The sequence below is a fragment of the Crocodylus porosus genome, unplaced genomic scaffold (genome assembly GCF_001723895.1).
Source record: "Crocodylus porosus isolate Cpor-Errol unplaced genomic scaffold, CroPor_comp1, whole genome shotgun sequence".
In the NCBI taxonomy this organism is placed as follows: domain Eukaryota; kingdom Metazoa; phylum Chordata; order Crocodylia; family Crocodylidae; genus Crocodylus; species Crocodylus porosus.
Window position 1 is genome coordinate 2,106,634 of NW_017728910.1, and position 19,534 is coordinate 2,126,167.

At 39.8% G+C, this 19,534-nt stretch overlaps 1 protein-coding gene across 15 annotated transcripts in view; it reads left to right on the top strand.

Annotated features, from left to right (window-relative positions):
* MBNL1 (muscleblind like splicing regulator 1) overlaps positions 1–19,534 on the top strand; it is a 191,193-nt gene that overhangs the window by 137,423 nt on the left and 34,236 nt on the right. For 9 of the 15 annotated variants that reach the window (XM_019532599.1, XM_019532606.1, XM_019532601.1 and 6 more), the window contains 3 exons: positions 9,602–9,772; positions 11,127–11,237; positions 12,072–12,128. In XM_019532599.1, coding sequence (XP_019388144.1) covers positions 9,602–9,772; positions 11,127–11,237; positions 12,072–12,128 — 339 coding nt within the window. Of the gene's footprint in view, positions 1–1,915; positions 2,115–9,601; positions 9,773–11,126; positions 11,238–12,071; positions 12,129–19,534 lie in introns of all 15 variants that reach the window. The other 6 variants (XM_019532608.1, XM_019532609.1, XM_019532610.1 and 3 more) reach the window with 3 other exon arrangements.

Consider the following 19,534-nt stretch of genomic DNA (forward strand, 5'->3'; position numbering starts at 1 on the left):
CCGAGGACCGAGCCCTGGGGGACCCCACTGCCCACATCCCTCCAGGTCGAAAATGACCCATCCACCACCACTCTCTGGGTGCAGCTCTCCAGCCAGTTGGCAACCTAATTGACTGTGTGGGTGTCGACATCACAGTCACGCAGTTTCTTAATGAGAACAGGGTGAGAGACAGTGTCGAAGGCCTTCTGAAAGTCCAGGAAGACTATGTCCACTGCTACCCCTGCATCTAAGGATTTGGTGATCTGGTCAAAAAACACCACCAGGTTGGTCTGACAGACCTGCCACTAATGAACCCATGTTGGTTGCCCCTAAGCATAATCTCCCCTGCTGGCCTCTCGTGGATAAGCACCAGAATAATTTTCTCAAAAAACTTGCCCAGGATCGAGGTAAGACTAACTGGCCTATAGTTTCCCAGGTCCTCCTTCCTCCTCTTTTTGAAGATGGGAACCACATTGGCCCTCTTCCAGTCCCCTGGCACCACACCAGAGCACCATGAGTGCTCGTAAAGCCGTGCCAGGGGTCCTGCAGTGACCTCAGCCAATTCCATGTGTCACCCCACTGATGCTCTGCAGTCTCCCTGACCATAGTGCCCTGGGCAGTTGCACGTCCCTAAGGCCGGCTCTGTATAAACATTTAACAAAAATGGGCACTGAGACAAGCACGCCATCAGCAGATGGCTGGCGACTTGTTGTCTTTATACCCCTTTAGGACAAGGTGTATCTGATGCCCAAGTAAAATTGTGGCTATGTGAGAGACAAGCACCAATGCAGAAAGCTTGTAGTAGTCTCCAAAGGCAGGTTTCTTGGAGTAGGTCTGCAAAGGCAGACCCAATCGGAGTCCCCTAGTTTTGCCAAGGAGTAATCTTTTAAAATATTGCAGACATAATGCTGCCCTAATTTAATAACACTCGGCCTGGTTATTTAGCACAGCCTGGGCTTTCAGCCTAAATGTTGTTGATATGCTAGCAAGAGAAAAACATCATGTGATAGGCGTGTGTGCTTTCCCCTCTCACTTTCACATTCCTACTTATTAAGATACAGGGTCGCTGTGGCTGACATTACTATGGTTCATAACATCTCCATATTCTTCATCTCTTTAATACATATGTATGAATAGTCTGTGCATAAAATCTAATTACAGTATCTTTGTAACACTTTGAGTGTTATAAAGTGGTGTTGTAATAAGGGTAATTATAATCTGGTAAAAGAGAGACAAATTACATAATGCGATACAGTTGCCTTACAGTTTTATGCAAAATTGGCAGTGGGTGGTTAAATACCACATCCTGGCCAGGTAGCCTGTTAAAACACAGGTATTGTACTATTCAAACAGTTTAAATTATAGACAAAATCTCTCTAAATGATGTATTTTATATATTAGGTTATTTTTAGGGCCTCTGATATTCCGCAGAATGACTGTTTGTGTGTTTGATAGTTGCTTCACAGTAACTTAGCCTCTTCCATGCTCAGAGGAGGATGCATTCAGGCTTAAGTAGTTGCTAATTCTGCTGAAACGTGATAGCTTTTCTGTTGAATAAAAATAGCACACTGTCAGTTACAGAAGAGCAGCTTCCCCTCAACACATTTTGGTGCTTCCTTATGTTATTTTTAAAAGCTGGACTGTAGCATTGTCATGTTTTATTTAATACTAGATATATTTTAGCTAACAAGGCTACTTTCCATGGAGAAAAAGCATTCAGAACTGCTAATGCTTGGTGGCATCCTACTCCAGAAGGTGCACTTTTATTAGTGTGGCCAGAATATCATGATTGAATTACATATCTGTAGCAAAACTGTGTGGATTGCAGGTATTCTGACTTTTCAAAAGCTACAAAGCGATGCACTGTCACAATTGTCCTGTGCTTGTATAACGCTATGAATCAGTTCCTTGCCTTATGCTGCTGCTTGTTTGTAAGATCTGAAAACAGCTGAAGAGGGAGCTGAAGAACTCCCGACAGCAACTCATTCACTGCCACCAAACACAGTTTGCTCGAGAATTCTCATACCCGAGTTGACACTGTTGGGGAACACGTGGCCAGCCAGGCTGGAAGCAGTGATGCCATCTGCACCACCACTATCTCCTCCCAGAACACCACAGCCATTTACATCAGAAGGGTAAATTTTAAGTCTCATTTCTAACATTCCTGATGACAAGTATAAACCTAATTCCTTTCTGATTATCAGGCTAGAATATAGCATATTGATAATGTGTTTTGTCCGAACTATGATACTTCTTTACACATCCAAGTCAGGCAGTTGGATTGCATCATCTTTCTCTCTTTCTTTATTAATAAGGCCCATATATATTTGGCCTGATGTGTCTAAGGGCAGTACTGATGTCATTGGGACTTCTGATGAAGTGAAGCCAATTAACAGAAAAAAAGATTAATTTTAATCATCCAGGGTCTGGCTGTGTAGTGCTTAAGTACTGTAAATGCATTGCTACAGTATTCCAGACAGCATGGGAGTGTATTTAAGCTTAGTGATCAGAAATTGTCCAACTCTACTGTCCAATATATTTTCAGAAAAACATGCTGAAAAATTGAAAAGAGCTACAAGATCAGGTCAAGATTTGGAAAATCTGATTTAATTGTGAAATACTTAAGAAGCTCAGTCAGTTAATCCAAAAATGGATAACGGTGATTTAATCACAGTCTATAAGTGTTTCCAGGGGATGGGATTTCTTATAGTACATGGTTCTTTAAACTTACAACAAAAAACGGAAATTAAAAATCTAGTAGATGGAAAGTGAAGGCAGCCTAATTTCAATGAGTACTAAGATGCATGACTTCACGGGAGGGTAATTAACCACTGAAACAACTCCATCACTAGGAGTCTTTTAACTAAACTGGATTTGTCATCTGCTATTCTGCTGTTCAAATATAAGTAAGAGTTCGATGCCCAAAATTCTGGACAAGGTTCTTTGTCTGGTGTTATACAGGAGATGAGACCACATAATGGGAATGCTCCCTGCTGACCATAAAATCTCTGAATCTATTATACATATTAAATATCAAGCCCTTGTGCATATTGTTTATCTGCTTAGTCTTGAGAGAAGGTTCTATTGTCACACAAAAGCCCAGTCCTTCAAAGTGCTGAACAATGAGAACGGCTGTCAAATTTAATGGGAATTGAGTGTGTTCAGCGTCTTACTGTGAAGACCTTTTAGCAACATGCAGGAAGGAGCACTTAGTTTTAAGTCTCCCTATGCATGACTGCTCTCTCAAAAATTCTCCACTAAAGGGAGCTAGCTAGCCATATTAGTCAGGCAGAAGGCTAGGCAGGGTGACTGATGCCTGAAAGACTAACTTTTTTAGATAAACATAAGCTTTCATAGGATACATATAGGCACTCATATAGATCACCCTAACCAAGGTTATGACTAAGTGCCTAGGTGTGCAAGCTTTCACAGTACTTAGGCCACCCTAAAAATGGCACACCATTTTAAGGTTCTTTTTTGTCAGGAGTGAACTACCTTTAGATCAGCATGGAGTTAACCCCACCTAGTGAATGCTTGCACATGTTCCCAGCGCAGCCCCCGGGCTGGGAAAGCCCATCCACTCTCTACAGTCCCAGGCTGTGATGTTTTTACGCCACCAGCCCTTGACTGGGCTATTTTTACTTCCCCCTAACCAGCCATCTTTTCCCAAAGCCACCAGCTCCTTCTCCCCAACATGCCTCCAGCTGCCTGCACCTCCTCTTGGCAAGTGGTGAATGCTTACATTTAGCAGTATTTAGGTATGATTTGTACACTGTACCAATATAAAATGTCATCTTTCAGGCAGCTTATAAATGTCTGGGAGGGAGAAGAAGGGAGCAGTTTCTGTTAGTTACCTGTCACTGCCTGGAATCATTTACACCAATTTAAAATGAAAGAAAACTAGACAAAGCTTGAGGCATTCCAGTAGAACACAACCTGTATTAAATATGATCTGAAAGTCATCTGTTGAAACTAAATCGGTCTATTTAGGAAAAAATGATTTAAATACCTGCCTATGATTTCACTGAGTTATTAAAAGGTGAGACCACAGGGTCATCCATCATTTTTGTTTTAATGAATCTTTAGAAATTAAAGGCCATATTCTCTCCTGAGTCAAGATATCTCATTATGGAAGAGAGGAGAAGGCAAATGTCAGGTTTCTAGTTATGCTTGCATGATTGTCAAACTATTCTGACCCTTATGTCAATTATAGCAGCCTAGGGGTTGTTCTGTACTGTTGGCAGTTGGCTTTTGCCCTTACGTATCAGCTCTGAATTGCTATTATGGAACAAAGCTCTGTCCCATTACTGGCACTTCTTCGTCTTCTAACATGCATATCTACCTTGGGGCTTTTGTATTTAGGGACAAGGCTGGCTCAACAGGTTTCTTGCCAATTAGAATTTTCCACCTGTATTTTCAGCTTGGTGACCACTGCCAGTTTGCCACTCAGACCGTGTAAAGGATGTAGATTGTAAATGAGATCTACCCTCAAATGTGTTTACAGTAATCATTTGGAAATGTCATAATTATTCCTTCCACTAAATGGGATTTGTGCATCTAAACCCCAAAGCCATGTCATCCTGTTGACTTACTCTTTAGAGGAAAAGTTTCAGTTATGTTGTAGAGATACTTTAGGACAACTGTAATGCCACAGGGTCAAGGAATGACAAACAATCTGTCTTTCTTCATGTGCTTCTTTGAGGACATGCATTTATGGTAATGTTGAAAATTGAGATCTATACATCCATCTGATTGAAAAACAACAGTGTAGCTGAAGTTTTATACGTCCAGATACACACACTCACACACACACATACACTCACACCTCTTAGGGATTTTCCGCCTCTATAAACCCTCACCCCTTATTTACTATATGCTGCTTAGTATTTAATGATCTAATAATATCCTAATGCTTACATAAACCATTGAACTGGCTCCCTTATGCTCCCTGTGAAAATGACACTTTTCTTAGACCACTTGTTCCTCTCTTATCCACAAATACTATTGTATTTTTTATTGTGGTCATTAATGGCATCCTAACTATTTTTTTTACTGTTGATGACATTTGAGAATATGCTATGAGAGAAACAGACACCAAGTATAACCTGTTATCCCAGTGTCCTGTGACTTCTAAGTTATAACAAATCTTTAGTTGCTTAAGAAGCCCCTGCTATGCTTTTATTAAATGTATTTTGTGTCATTTGGACAAGCTAACTAGAGAGTCCATTTTTCACAATTGATAAAAACATTACATATGCCAGATTTCCCCACTTCCCATCTAATCATTCTTAAATTCAGCAGCACATGGTTGTGGAGCTTAACAGGCTGATTCTGGTCTCAGACTGGACTCAATCTGGAATGATACCATTGATGCCTTTAAAAATGAAGACACATGCCTTTAAAAACTGTGCTATCCCAGAGGCCTGATGCTAGCTCCAAACCCTGGGTTTACACTGTGTCACTGACCAAATGTATAGATCAGTGGCATGCCTTGTGCACTCTTACTGTCCATCTACAGCTTCTTGTCCAAAGATAGTGTGGATAATAGATTGAAGTCACTCTTTCCCTATAGAGGCTATAGGGCCACAAAGAGGAAACCTGAAAAGCAGATTGGCACAACATCTCCAAGATGCATGAAGTACATAGCCAGCTTTCAGGGTAATAATAGCTTTCCTGCCTTAAAACACTGCAGATGTAAGGGTCATTTCAGTTTCTGGTTACCAGTTTCTCTCCTGTGATCCTCTGTGACTCTTAATATGCTGCTGAACTAAAACACAAATAAAGTTAAAATGACATTTATAGCCAGTCTTGTAATGAAACAAAGATGGATTTAATAAAGTGACTCAGCAAAACAGAACTAACACTGCAGCTCTTTAGTGTATCTAGGTGAATAGCCACTGAGTCACAGCCAAAGGCTTATGTTTAATGTTGCCCATCCATTATGTCTTCTAGATAAGGCTACAGCCTGTTGTAACAATAGACAGGATTATCTCTAGGTGACAAAAACAAATTAGATTATACCACCCTTGCTAGCTATTTCAAAGCGGAATTCTTATTGAAAAATGAGAGCCTTGTTTGGTTTTTGAAGCTGACTGCAGTATGTCTGATCGATCAGCACAGTCTTGTTAAATTTCTGCAATTTTAGTTAGATGTGATAGTTGGCCAATAAGGTCATCCTTTATCAGTGTTTGAGACATCATGCAGGATGTATGGATTTTATGCTACAGTGGATGCATTGTGTAGCTCTGTCCTCTAAGTGCTATCCTCATTTGTAAGATAGCTTAACAAAATGTAATTGAAGAAGCAAGGAGAGGGATTTTTTTGTTTGGTTTTTTGTTTGATTTTGGGGCTTCTTTTTTTAAAGATGCCTCTTAAAAAGAAAATCAGTGGCTGAAGTCAAATGCAACAAAGTGATATATGTAGAGCAAATGTTCTGTATTTATAGAGGAAAAAATTGATTAGGAGGAACTTTTGCCATTTAGTCGTAGGTACATGTTCATTTGTGGAATGACCAAAGAACCATAAAGGAGGCATGTTGCTAAAATGTTATGGGTGCTAGTCTTGGGGATTTATAAAAGCTTAAAATCAAGTGCTTTTCAGGGTGCAAATACAGCTTTAAATATATGCCAAATATATCAGAAGTCTGTGGCCTTCTATCTTTACTTTAAAAAATGTACAGGAGAGATATCAGTATATATATCTGGGGGCTCAGAATAGTACTATGTAGTTGGCATTCTTGCAGATTTAGCCCAATCCACGTGCTTTACCAGGAAATAATTCTCATGCCCGAGATCCCCAGACCTGCATTCTGCTTGGATCACATCCTCTGCCTAGAAATCAGTTGCCTATGAAAATGGTGAGATTCTCTGTAATTCAGACCCCAAAGACAGCTTCCTATCAATCTTGAGATTTCTTTGAGGGAGGCCAGTTTTGGGTCAAGGACCAGGCATCTCAAAGGAAGGGTTTTTCCACTACAATTCTATGCAGTTCTGTTGAAGAAGGCGGGAGATGTCTTATCTTTTCTCTAAAGGCTCCTTCACAGTCCCTTCCTTTAAAAGGTGGCCCCTCAGACAGTTATGGCCATGGATGTGTCCATCCATGAAGTGGTTCCAAAGGGAAAAATGCACTGGGAAGGGTTGCTTTTTCTGCTGTAGTGTTGGGCATCCTTTCAGATGTCCAGGGCCTCATGCCATGAGCTCTAGGACAAGCAGGGTAAACCACGCCATCTAACGTCTAGGCAACAAAATGAACTTGTTATGAATTAATTAACATAGCAGACACATGGCTCCCTGTAAACCCCTGCACTTCTTCACTGTAGTTCTGTGAAGGCTGCCTGTCTGACCACCTTTATGTACTATGTCCTGCACCTTGTACAGTAGGATCCTGGATCATGACTGGAATTCTTAGGTCCTATGATAAAGACAAAATATTAATATGTGACCCTCTAAGGCCTGGTGTAGGTGAGCTGTTGACATACCCCTGTAGTGAACGACCACTATGATAATACTATAGTTGTGCTCATCTGCATGTTTTCCATTGTGACTACAATTAACTGGTAGGTCTAGGTTTCTCTGGATGTCAGTTGAATTATGTAATGGAAACTGTATTTCATTCCCAAAAGTGTTCAAAATAACTATAAACAGGCGCTCTAAAAACTATGTTTTTGTGCAGTATTCTTTATAGCATGTCCACTGCACTCTGGATACATAACCTTAAAGACATCCCAAGAATTATGTTAATCCCATTATCAGACATTTTGTACTATACCAAGATCATTCAAAAGCCAGTTGGCCAGCAGTGAAAATGAGGTTCGTTTAAGTTGGACTGCCAAAAGGAAGAGACAGATGGGTAGGAAAAAAAACCCCATTTATCCTGACTTAAGAGAACCGAAAATGCTCATTCAAATTAGATTTCTGGAAGATCTTATAACAAGTGTACGCTTTGTAGCTTTCTGAGCAAAATTACAGTTTAAGGTCAAACTATATTGAATTAATTTATTTCCTGAAAAATCAAAGCAAAGCTTGATTAAAAAAAAAAAAATCCCTGTCTAAATTAAGGCTCTGTTTTTCGTTGTTACTGCTTGTTTGGATTTATTTCAAAGGTAAAGGAAAAAAGGAAAGTTCTTTCTGTGTTTTCAGTTGATTTAGTGCCTCAGTGGAATAATGGTCTCCTTTGCTGCAAGTTTAAAGAATGGTTAGTGTATACTGGTTGATAAGTATTTTCTAAGTTAATATGATAAGTTAAAAGGATGCCATCCATTTAAAGTCATATTGCTTTTTGGAACTGTTTTGTCCACGTGTGGTAACCGGTGTTACAAAACAACTATGACAGAAATTAGCTGAAGGGATTGGCATGGCAGGGGGGTTCCCCCTGTTTTTTAATTTGCTTGTTTGCGTTTGGCAGTGTTGTGTGTCTAGGCAGTTCTTTCTCTTGCATAGGGAGTGAGATGAACATTTTCAGAATGACTGAAAAGTTTAGCATTTTCAGAATGTGCTTTTAGGTACCTTCTTCTTGGGACTCAGTTCAAGAAAATGTGGGCTTAGCTTTTAGACATGCAGCACACCCTCAGTTTCCATTAACTTGAGGTATTTAGAGTACTAACTTTTCTGCACTTCTGAAAACAAGCCCCCAGGGTGGATGGGGTGTGTGGGAAGGGCAGTCTGTGACCCCAGAAATAAAGACACCCAAAATCAGAGTGCTCTTTTGAAAACATTGACTTAAGTTATCGTTGTTTGCTATGTATGGGACCTTTCATGAAGTAACAGGAATAGGGAAAACCTTTCTGAAAAAACGAAGCAAATATAATTTCTTGGCAGGGGGGACCTCTTATACCTAGAATTACTCAAAATTACTTTTTAACTGGGCTGGATTTCAGGTTGCTGGAGTTGTTTTAATTCAGAGTAATTTAGCAGTGTATTCTATATCATATGTCAGAGTTTCATGACCAAATAAGAGGAAATGATTTAGGCCTAACATGCGATGTGCAGATGAACCAAAATTCATCCTAACTTTTGTCCCCAGAAGTGCTATGTTACTGCTGAAATCAGAGGAGCAGAGCTTCATTAGTTCACAGCATTCTTTCCCTACTAATTTTGCTGCCTTCTGAATACTGCACCTACTAACTTTTCACTGCTTCCTATGTGCTGTGATTGTAATACAGACAGATAAGAATCTTTAGGTTGTTTAAAATATCACTTCTACTTTTTCATTTCTGAAGTCAAACTGTACCATGTTGTTGGATGTCTAACCACCTAACCTGCTGCCATTCTCCAGACTTGTGGAGATGGATCTGTGGGTTGGATGTGAAAGCCTGAGTGCTCTGGTTCTCATTTTCAGTGAAAAAGAACTTAGTAACATAGAAAAGACGTGTGGGGGTTTTTCTGCTTATCTTAGCATGTTTGAGGTATACAGTTGTCTAAGGCTACACTGCAGCAATTTATGAATTAGTGCTAAAATTGTTTATTTTTAGTTGCTGTTTTACATATTTGTCAGTACACAGAATTACCTGGGGGGGGGGGTTTCTTACATCTTTAATTTCATGTGTTTAGCTGGAATGTTATAAAGAAGGTAGATATCCCTGTGACTGTTTAACAAGAATAGTTTTGCTTTCTTTTTGGTTTAGGGTCGATGCTCAAGGGAAAACTGCAAATATCTTCACCCTCCCCCACACTTAAAAACACAGTTGGAGATAAATGGGCGCAATAACCTGATTCAGCAAAAGAATATGGCCATGCTGGCCCAGCAAATGCAACTAGCCAATGCCATGATGCCTGGTGCCCCATTGCAACCTGTGGTAAGCATGTTTTTGATTCTTGTTAATCAGTAGACTAACACAGTAAAGAGCCACTGATAATTACAAGCCAGGTGATTGCAGGTAGACTTTGGCTAAAATAAGTGAGCTGGGATCAGATTCTAGCAAATGCCAGAAAATTTGGCATGAGCCACTAATTGATGGGGAACGTGGTTACAATAAAGTACCTTCCTGTATCCACTTACAGGGCTTTATTTTACCTTGCCTGCAATAACATTATTTCATGTTGTGTTGATTTACTTATATGAGTCTTAATTGGAAAAAGTATGAATATTTCCATCTAGAGTGCCTGCAAATGTACTTTGCTAATGCATAATCTGTGTGCTATAGGCAATGTTAAATTATTATACTTTCTATTTAAAAATGGAAATATAATAAGTTTATGGTGAATAAAATTCCCCCTTTTTCAAAAGGAATCCCATTGACAGGTCTCCATTTATGAAAGGGACCTTTCTTATAGCATTTCTTGCTATAACAGAACTGTTTTCCCAGTAGCACGTGAATAGCTAAAGTTGAAAAGTCCTGTATGTTAGCCCTGTATGTTCAGTGGCAATTTGATATGCAAGATCAGCTGATTAAGCCTGGCAGATAGATACATAAGCATAACTATGATTTTTAAGTAGTGAGGAGAGTCTATTAGAAATCTGTTCTCTGGTCTTGATATGACCTATTCAATGGATACCATATTCTACTTTTCTGATGGTTTGATAAATATGCACAAAGTGATGTATCAGAAAAGTTGGAAGCTGGTTAGTTTATGCTTCTGCAGTGATCTGCTGATTCAGTGTATATAAACATGACTGTCATCACCCAACCATTTACATACATAGTTGGGAGCTGAACACACAGTACTAGATAAAGCCATGATGTAATTCCAGTGAGGTCTGTTGCATTAAACTGATGATAAATTTGGTCCAGAGTCCTTTATAGCTAAACAACTGTTCAACTCTTAGAGAACACCAGTAAACATATGAGCAGGGCCAATATGTTCTACACAAGCCAGAATAATGCAGCGTAATGACAGAACATCTCTCATTCAATTACAAATATTTGCACTAAGACTGCTCCCCTAATTTGCTATAGCAGCTGATGATTCCTGAAGTAGAATTCACACTTCAACACCATCCTTTACCTGTATTAAAATGTCTGATTTGTGTCTTTTTAACTTTGTTTTTACTTTAAAATTCTGTAGTAATAATTTAGAATTCCCATAAGTACAAGTAGAAACTTTGCCAAAAAATCAGATCAAGGGTTATCATAATTGTGTGGGTCTAAAATACAGGTCATTATTTTTATCATGTTTTAATTAGTTAATACAATTATTATTCTCTCATAGAACTTTATGCCTCAGTCATTCCAAAAAGGAGGGGGGGAGTGCAGTACAAGGTGGGAGGGATCTCCATATTTTATCGACACTGATACCAATTATCAATACAACCCAGTCAAGGTGAGAACACGTTATGTTTTAATTTTGTTTTGATAGGCCTTTTTCAAACTAAAAATAATGCTGGTTAAATACTTTTTAAAGGAAAGTAATTAAACCCATGTTAGTGTATTAACACCAAAATGTTAAGTCACAATACTAATATAGGAGATGACTGAAGAACGTATAATCCAGATGGTATTGTGGTCTTTCCTAAAAATGGGGGCTTGCCAAAGGCCTCAGCCTCTGAGTTGGCACCATTGACTACTTTGTGCTTTCTGATATGAAATTATCATAGTCTTTGCTTGATTACACAGATAACTCAAGTGAAGAAACATACCTCATGGGTCATGTCATCGAAGTAGCCCCACATTACTCTTTACTCTCTATTTTTTTGTCCCTGAACCCATAAATGTAAACATACAAGTGGTTTGTGTGCCCAAGAAGGTATTTATTTCCTCATTGGAGTGCCCTGTTATGCCACTTGTATAAGCAAATTCAAGTTTTGGACCAGGTGAAAACTTGGCTATCCAAATCTAAAGAGGGGTTTTGAAAATGATGGCAGTAATACAGTCCTGTAATTAAAACACGTATTTGCTTATTGTTTAGCCAAATGTCTCTGCCTTTTGCTTTATACATATCAGCAGTATAGAGAGCCTAAAGATAAACTGAAATAACGTTTCTATTTTAAAACAATCCTGAAATATTAGTCTTTGCCAAGATAAACAAATGTTAATTGATGTAACAGTTAGTTTATTATTAAAGTCAGTAGGCTAGATTCTGTCTTCTGTTGCATTTGTGCAATTTGTAATAGAGGACAGGATTTGAATATTCTAAAGATTTTGTTTATGTCCAAAGAACTCTTTCGCATTAAGGGACAAAATACTTGCAGAAGCAGTTTTTCTATATCACAACGTGAGTACAAAAATAATATCATTTTTACTTTCAAAAGCCATGTGCATGCAGTATGTGTTTTATTTGTACCCACAATATTGATTGCAAATGGATGCCTTTCTAATATATTTGCTCTAAAATATTTTTTTTAGTACAGCTAAAACAAATGTTATTACAGAGTATCCCTAGAAAGAAATATTTCATATAGAATTCTGTTTTAATTCTTGTTCTGTTTGATGTCTGGTTTTAGAAAAATCAGTAACATGGTTTAAAAAGTAAAATGAATTACGTTATAGAGGAGCTCCAAGTTAGGAAGCAATCGCATGTTCTTAAAAATCATATGTTTGTTTGACAAATGTTTTAATGATTTCTGCTACAGGTAGTACTTGTGAATGCTATATATGGGAAAGAAATAGAGAAAAATATATTCCTATCTTTTTTTTCCAGTTTATTTACTTTTGTTCTTTTCTTGTCCCTTAGACATGTTCTATTTCTCTGATGGATTTCATAGATTTCATAGACATTAGGGCAGTCAGTAGCTTTCCCATATGGTGGAACAAGTCAAAGCAAGGCCTAATCTAAATTATAAAGTTTTCCTGGCAGAACATACTCAGTGTCCCTCTGCTGCTGCAGGACCTCTTTTCTGCTGGCAGAGGTACTCTACCTCTGCTGGGTGGACTGAAGCTACAGAAGTCCGTTACAGATGCATGTAGATACTCCCCTACAGTCCACTGGTCCATTCAGTAGCTGGTGCCCTCCCAGAGAGCACTTTGCCTCCTGGCGATCCAGCTGCTGAATGAATGGAGCCTTTAAAAGTGTGTGGATGTATATGCAGTGTGTGGGTTTACATGGTGGCTTGGCACTGATAGCTCTTGTCTGTCAGTAGAAGCAAGTGGGTACAGACATAGCCCATGATTTCATTCTTTTTTTTGTAGTTATTTTAGTGATTCATTTAAATCATACTTAAATTTTGTAAAAACTAACTTGAAAATGTATACTTTAAACTTTGGTTTAAAAATTCTAATGAAATAAACGATCAAGGCTGACTTTTTAAATGGTATACTCCTAGTAAGATACCTAACTGATATTTTACCAACCTGGTATTAGCAAAATACTAAAAATTAATTGATGTTGAAAGTACATAGGAAGTGTGCAACTTGGCATCCCACTGCTTTCATGGAGACCTTAAGGTTACGTATATGTATAAGTGTAGCATTAAGGGCTAACAATGTAGTCTTAATATCTTTTCTGTAAGTATCAGTTCCAAAAAAATCCTCTATAGTAAGAGGAATGTTACTTTGCCTTTCAGTATAGTAACAGTAGCCATTTTTATTTGGACAGCCCAACATTTTGAAAATGGAAGCTTAAAGTTAAGTTCATAAGCCTATGTATGACCACTTAAGCACTCATCTAATGCAAAATTTTGGAGAATTGAGATAAAAAAGAGAGGGTATAGACTTTCTGCAGGACTTGAGCAATATTTTCCTGTGGTGCTGAGTCCATCATCTCCTAAGTTTCTTCATTGTAGTGATGCTGACCAATATCTAGACTTACTACAAGACAGTCCAGCAGAACAGGCTACAATCTTTTTCAGTCTCAGCTTATAGAGACACTTTTTAAGAAGGCAGAATCCTCCTCATGTTCAAGTTGTACAGACTTTTAATCCAGGGAGATGCTTGTTTTTGCACTCTGAATTTCCAGAAGACCAACAGGTCTCAAGATCATTTAATTATGTTTAAGAGGTCACCATGCTTTACAGAATTCATGCCATCTCTCTAATGTAAAGAGGCTTTAAGAAAAAATAAGGTCCCTATCACAATAGACACTGTAGAAACTCCTAAATGTTATGTGTATTAAGTACAATGATCTCACTAAAGTCAGAAAGACTCTATGTTAGTAATCTCCATGGATATATACTATATTTACTTGAATACAATATGAGGTTCCCCTGCACCTCCAATTGCATTGGGGGAAAACCATTTGTATAATGATTGCATACAAAGCAACCACATTAGATACCGTTGTTTGTTATTGAACTGTTGCCAGAAGTAGCATATGCTCAGTAATGGAAACTAACTATGAAGCTGATTAAATGCCGCTAACACTGAGCATGACTATAAAACACTTTGCCCGCAATGGGCAAATATGCTGTCAGCCTACTATAAGGATAGGTTAGTGCAGCCCATCTGAATAAGATATATGTTAGTGCCCATTAAGCACAGCCCCGCTCCATGCTAACTTCTTTTTCAAGTTATGGTGAGCTACTACATTGCATACATTTTTACTTTCTCTTCACTCCCACAGCTGAGCTGCTCCTTTCTTTCCTAGAGAATCCTGTTTCTTCATCAGCCTTAAATGCCTGGGAAACATCACCAAACAGGGCCCCAAACAGTTCACCCAGAATCCCTCTGTTACCCTCTCTGTCTGCCTGTTGCATATGATTAGCGTGGCCCTGCTCTCCATGAGGCGAGGTTGCCCTACACCTCATCTGCATATAGATTTTTGGAGCATCCCAAGATTCATGACAAGAACATCTGACTCCAGTCATAAATGGGGGCCTAATTAGCACAAGAATCCTTTGTGAGGGATATCTGGAGAACACATACATAGTGAAAAGGGCTGAGCTGTGGGGTCAGTATGAATTGAAGTTCTGTTGACTCTGCTGGAGCCCAGCCCAATGAACTATATGCTAAGTCATGAGCCTTTGGCTTTAGACTAATATTATGCATAATTTTTACTATATATAAGTACTTATATAAGTGCTACTTAAAAATGTGTTTATGGAGTCCCTGTGCTAAAACTTACAGCAGTTTCCAAAAAAAGTAAAAAGGAATTAATTCTGGATGAACTAAGTATATGGGTACTATAAGCAAATTGTGACAACTATGTTTAATTTCAAGGTCATTGTTTATCAAATTTGATCTTCACTTCCATGTGCAAAGGGAGAGCAGGGTTTGACAGGCAAGGTGAAAAGAGTTGCCAGGGGAAAAAGTTGGGGAGAAGCAGCAGGCAAAAGGGCTAACTGACTCACCAGATTTATTTTCCCTGCTGTAGCAGTAGGAGGGGGACAAATTAAAGGCAAACCTCCAATAATTAGATTCTATACTTAGAAAATTGTAATGAATTTATAAATTTTCCATATATGGAATCTAATTTCTGGGGATCATCCTATAATCAGGGTTGTCTTCTATTTGAGTAAATACAGTATTAATAATTCTCTCAGGCTTCTCAGTGCATCACACTTCTATTTTTCAGCACCACCCAGAATATTTAAATTAAAGAATTGTGCTGATTTATTTGTGTTCGTATCAGGGGCATCATTTTGTTTCCATTGACATTTCAGTGGGAGCAAGATTGTTCATTAAAATACCATGAATGTTTGTGTAGATGTATTATTGCCTTACTTCTACACTGGTCATGTCTACATGTGTGCTTTAGTGCGCAGTAGCCTATTTTACTGCACATTAGGCCATCATGGCAAAAACCATGCTAATATGGTAATAATGCAAGGTACAATTTGGCTACTGCACATTGTTTCACTAAAAAAAGCATGCACTTTCACTACTGTGTATCAGGTTAGCCCAGTGTGCATTTAGTTAGTATCTCACATTAGAGGACAGCTTTACGTGAGCACAGAGGCCGCTCTGATGTGCTGGAATTCCAGCACATCAGAGTAGACTCAAGTAATCAAGTCTCCTGGAGCATGGCAATTGCCACACTCCAGCAGCCTCAAGTGTCTTGTGTATCAGCATCCCCGTACTTAAAAAATGGTAGTGGGGATGCTTTATCTAGGAGTCACTCTAATTAAAGCACTGCCCCCCAACCCCTACATCTGGAGCACATATAAAAATGCCCAGAGGTACTAATTTTAATGTGCAGGAGCAAAGGAGCATTAATGAATGTGTAGAACCAGCTGGTAAGACTCACACGAGGTGGGAGCATGTAGATGGGATATACTTCTTGGTAGCAGACTGGGGGCACCCTGGAAGTGGTGCAGAAATGGGCTCAGAGTCTTGTTGATTATCAACAAAAAGGAGGTTTCTTTAAAGTACTAATTATTGCAGGCACAGGTAGCCTTTTTGTAAAGGCTAGCTATATTGTAAATCCCTTCCTCAGAACGTTTTCAAACAAGTGCCTTGTAGGATGAATTGTTTTGAAAGGGAGGGGTTTTAAGGAGAAGCGAGCAAAATCAGCAGAGCTACTTCTGAATTAGTTGTAAAAAAATATTTTAACATGTTTTTCAATCAGATTGTTTTTTTATTACTTTAGAAAATGACCAAAGCTAAACAGCATTTGTCTTTAGATCTCTCGAAGTTCAAAGCTCAGTTTGATAAGCCTAGGGTAACTGATACTAGTTATGAACATTCAAAATTGGCCATTTTGTATATATGCATTCAGTTTTTCTGGACTTTTTAAAGTATACTTTCAGGACATATCAATGAATGATGTATTTGGCTTTAAGACACTTGTTTGGTGTACAAGCTGAGTAGGATCCAGTAGGATCCAGTTAATGGTGGCTGTTTTGGGGCTGACTGAATTACAACACAATGATCAGAATTCCAGACCTGGGAAATCATTAACCAATTACCAGACTTGCACCAAAATAGTTCTAAATTGCTTTGTTTATTTTTTTGTCATTGAGAATCCTAAAAATGGAATGATAATAAATAGAAATATTGAAATACCATTATTGATAATATCAAACAAATGAAAAAACATTCCACAAGAAAACTTATTCACACCACTTTGATTTATCTAAGTAGCTAGATTTGAAATACATTTGGGATGTGAATAGTCAGGAAATATTTTACTGTGGCTGTAATTTACAGGAGCTTAGGTGTGTCAGCAAAATTACAACCAAAATTATTTAGAGTTACCATATGTCTGGGTTTTCCTGGACATATCCTCTAAACTCCATCCTGGCCATTTTTTAAAATACAAACAAACATCCGGGATTTTGCTCTGCTCAGCATTGAAGTTTTTCCCAGCTTGCCCAAGCACTTTCCGGCTTGTTCTAGCAAGATGCTGCTTGGGGCTGAGGGGAGCAGGGGTGGGCAACTGGAGGCAGGGGCCATCACATATGAGTGCACACACATGCATGTGGCCAGCATGCAGCCAGGCAGGGTGGTGGGAGCAGCCCCAGCAGACTATGGGGAAGGGGGTTGGAGGGCCAGGGCTTGGGGACTCTCGTGTGCGTGTATGTGTGTGGAGGGGAGGGGGGAAAGATGCCTGCCAGTGCTGGGAGAAGGTGTCTTGACACTGGGGTTGCAGCAGGGAGAGGGGGGGGCGCCTGCCCCTCCAGTAGGGGAAGGGGATGAGGCGGGGCCTTTGGGGGAAACAGAGTGCTGTGTGGCCCAGGTGGCAGCATCAGGGCTGCTGCCCTTGCTTGCAGGGGTGGAGCAGCCTGGAGAAGCTGCAGGCCTGGGAGGAGCAAGGGGCTGCAGGTCAGGAGTCGGGGGCACCAGGAGTGTGGGGGACTGTGGGTGGGGAACATGGGGCGTAGACAGTGCCAGAGGGTTGCAGGTCAGGAGTGAGGGGGATCAGCAGGAATGGGGGGGAGGGGGAACTATGGATTGGGAGTGAAGGACACCAGCATGGTCTGGGGGGTGGGGTACTGTGAGTCAGGAGTGAGGAGCTGGGAAGTCTGTGACTTGGGAGTGAGGGGCAGGGGTAGGGCACAGACATATCACTGCCCTCCACAATCATATTACCTCCTTCTCCCTGACAGGTGTCTTCTTTTTTGAAACTGGAAATATTGTAGGTTATTTCAACCAACAAAATTCAATGCATGGACTGTGAGGCCAAGTTATTATGTATGAAACTCAAGCCCTCTGGGTTCCCTAGCTTAGTGTAGACATAAGTGTATTCCTGTCTGTCATTAATATATGCAATAGCTAAAATATCTTGAATGTATAATTGATCATTGTGGGATCAACCTGAATTTTTTATAGTTCCCAGTATTTTGGGTGCTTTATCATCACTGCATTAATACTGTGATTTTTGTGTTCGGCTTTAAATTTATGTGCTTGTGTCTGTATCTTCACATGGTATATGCACTTTTCTATCGATCAGCACTGTCAGATGCATACACAAATATCAGTGATTAGCAGTTCACTAGTGGTGAATAACCCTGTGCAGGTATGCATGTACAGGGTCATGTTTTGAAATTGTGTCCCTACCTGGATATAATAATGCTCTTGTTTGGAATGATTTATTTTCTTCATTGGGATTGTACAAGTGTAACTGATGGAACGTAATAACCACTCTGTCAATGATATGCAAGACAGACAAGAATCCCACTTGCATTCTCTCACCCATGCTGATTTTTCAGGGCTTATAAGATTAAAACACAGAAAGAAAATGATCTTACCATTCAGGGAAGAAGATATGGCTCAGAATACAGTATAGAGCCTGGTGTTCAAAGGTGCTGAGTACTCCAAAATCTCCTCCAAACCAGTAGGAGCTCCTGGCTTTCATCAGCTTTGCAAATCAGACTTACAGCCAGCAGAGGTAGTGAGTTAGAAGTATGCTTGTTTTTCATGATCATGTTTAGAACATTAGAACAGAATCATGCTCTAGGGCTAGGGACAGACATTACACATAAACTGGTTTAAGTGATCAGAAACTGGTTTAAACCTGTAACAGAACAGTTGTTCAGTGCACATAAACCAGTTTGAGATAAACCTGGGTGAATGTAGTATCAGACTTCCTTATCAGATTTGGCTCAAACCAGTTTATGCAATGTCTGTCCCAGACTCCTTCCTGGTTTAAGTTAAAACAGACTGCCCCAGTATTCCAGCATGCTCTCCGGGCTGGTCTTTCTGCTCTACAGCAGAGCTGGCCCCTCCCCTCTGCTCCCTGGCTGCAGCTTGGACAGAGACTGCAGGCGTCTGCCTGGCTTCCTCCTGCTCCCCCCTTCTCTCCTCACCACTCCCAGCTAAGCAGGGATATCCCCCTCCCTCTGCCTTACACAGACACGTCTCAGCATTAGCTAGCATTAGACGGCACAGTGGCTTAGGGCTCTTTGGAACTAAGCAATAGGTAGCTGGTAATGTCCCTCCATTCCTGCTGCTTAAGAAGAGCTTGAACTAATGGAGAGAGGCTTTTTCTGATGGTGTGATAAATGCTGATAACAGCTGATAAATGCTGTTATCAATGAGAGGGGGGTGGGGTCTCTCCTTAATCAGAGTATGCTGCCGGGGCCTGGCCATGCCCCCCTCTGCTCACTACTGTAGAAGGGAAGGGAGGGCTACTCTAGTAACCCCCTGGCTTCTAGCCTGAGTTGCTGCAGACATGTGCCTGAAGTTCTGGGATGTCTATCTGTATGGTTGCAAACTGATTTGCAAATTTGATTAGACTAACCTGCAAAGATTGAATCAATTCAGGCTCAGGCTTTTTGAATGTCTGTCTCTAGCCTTGGTGGAGGC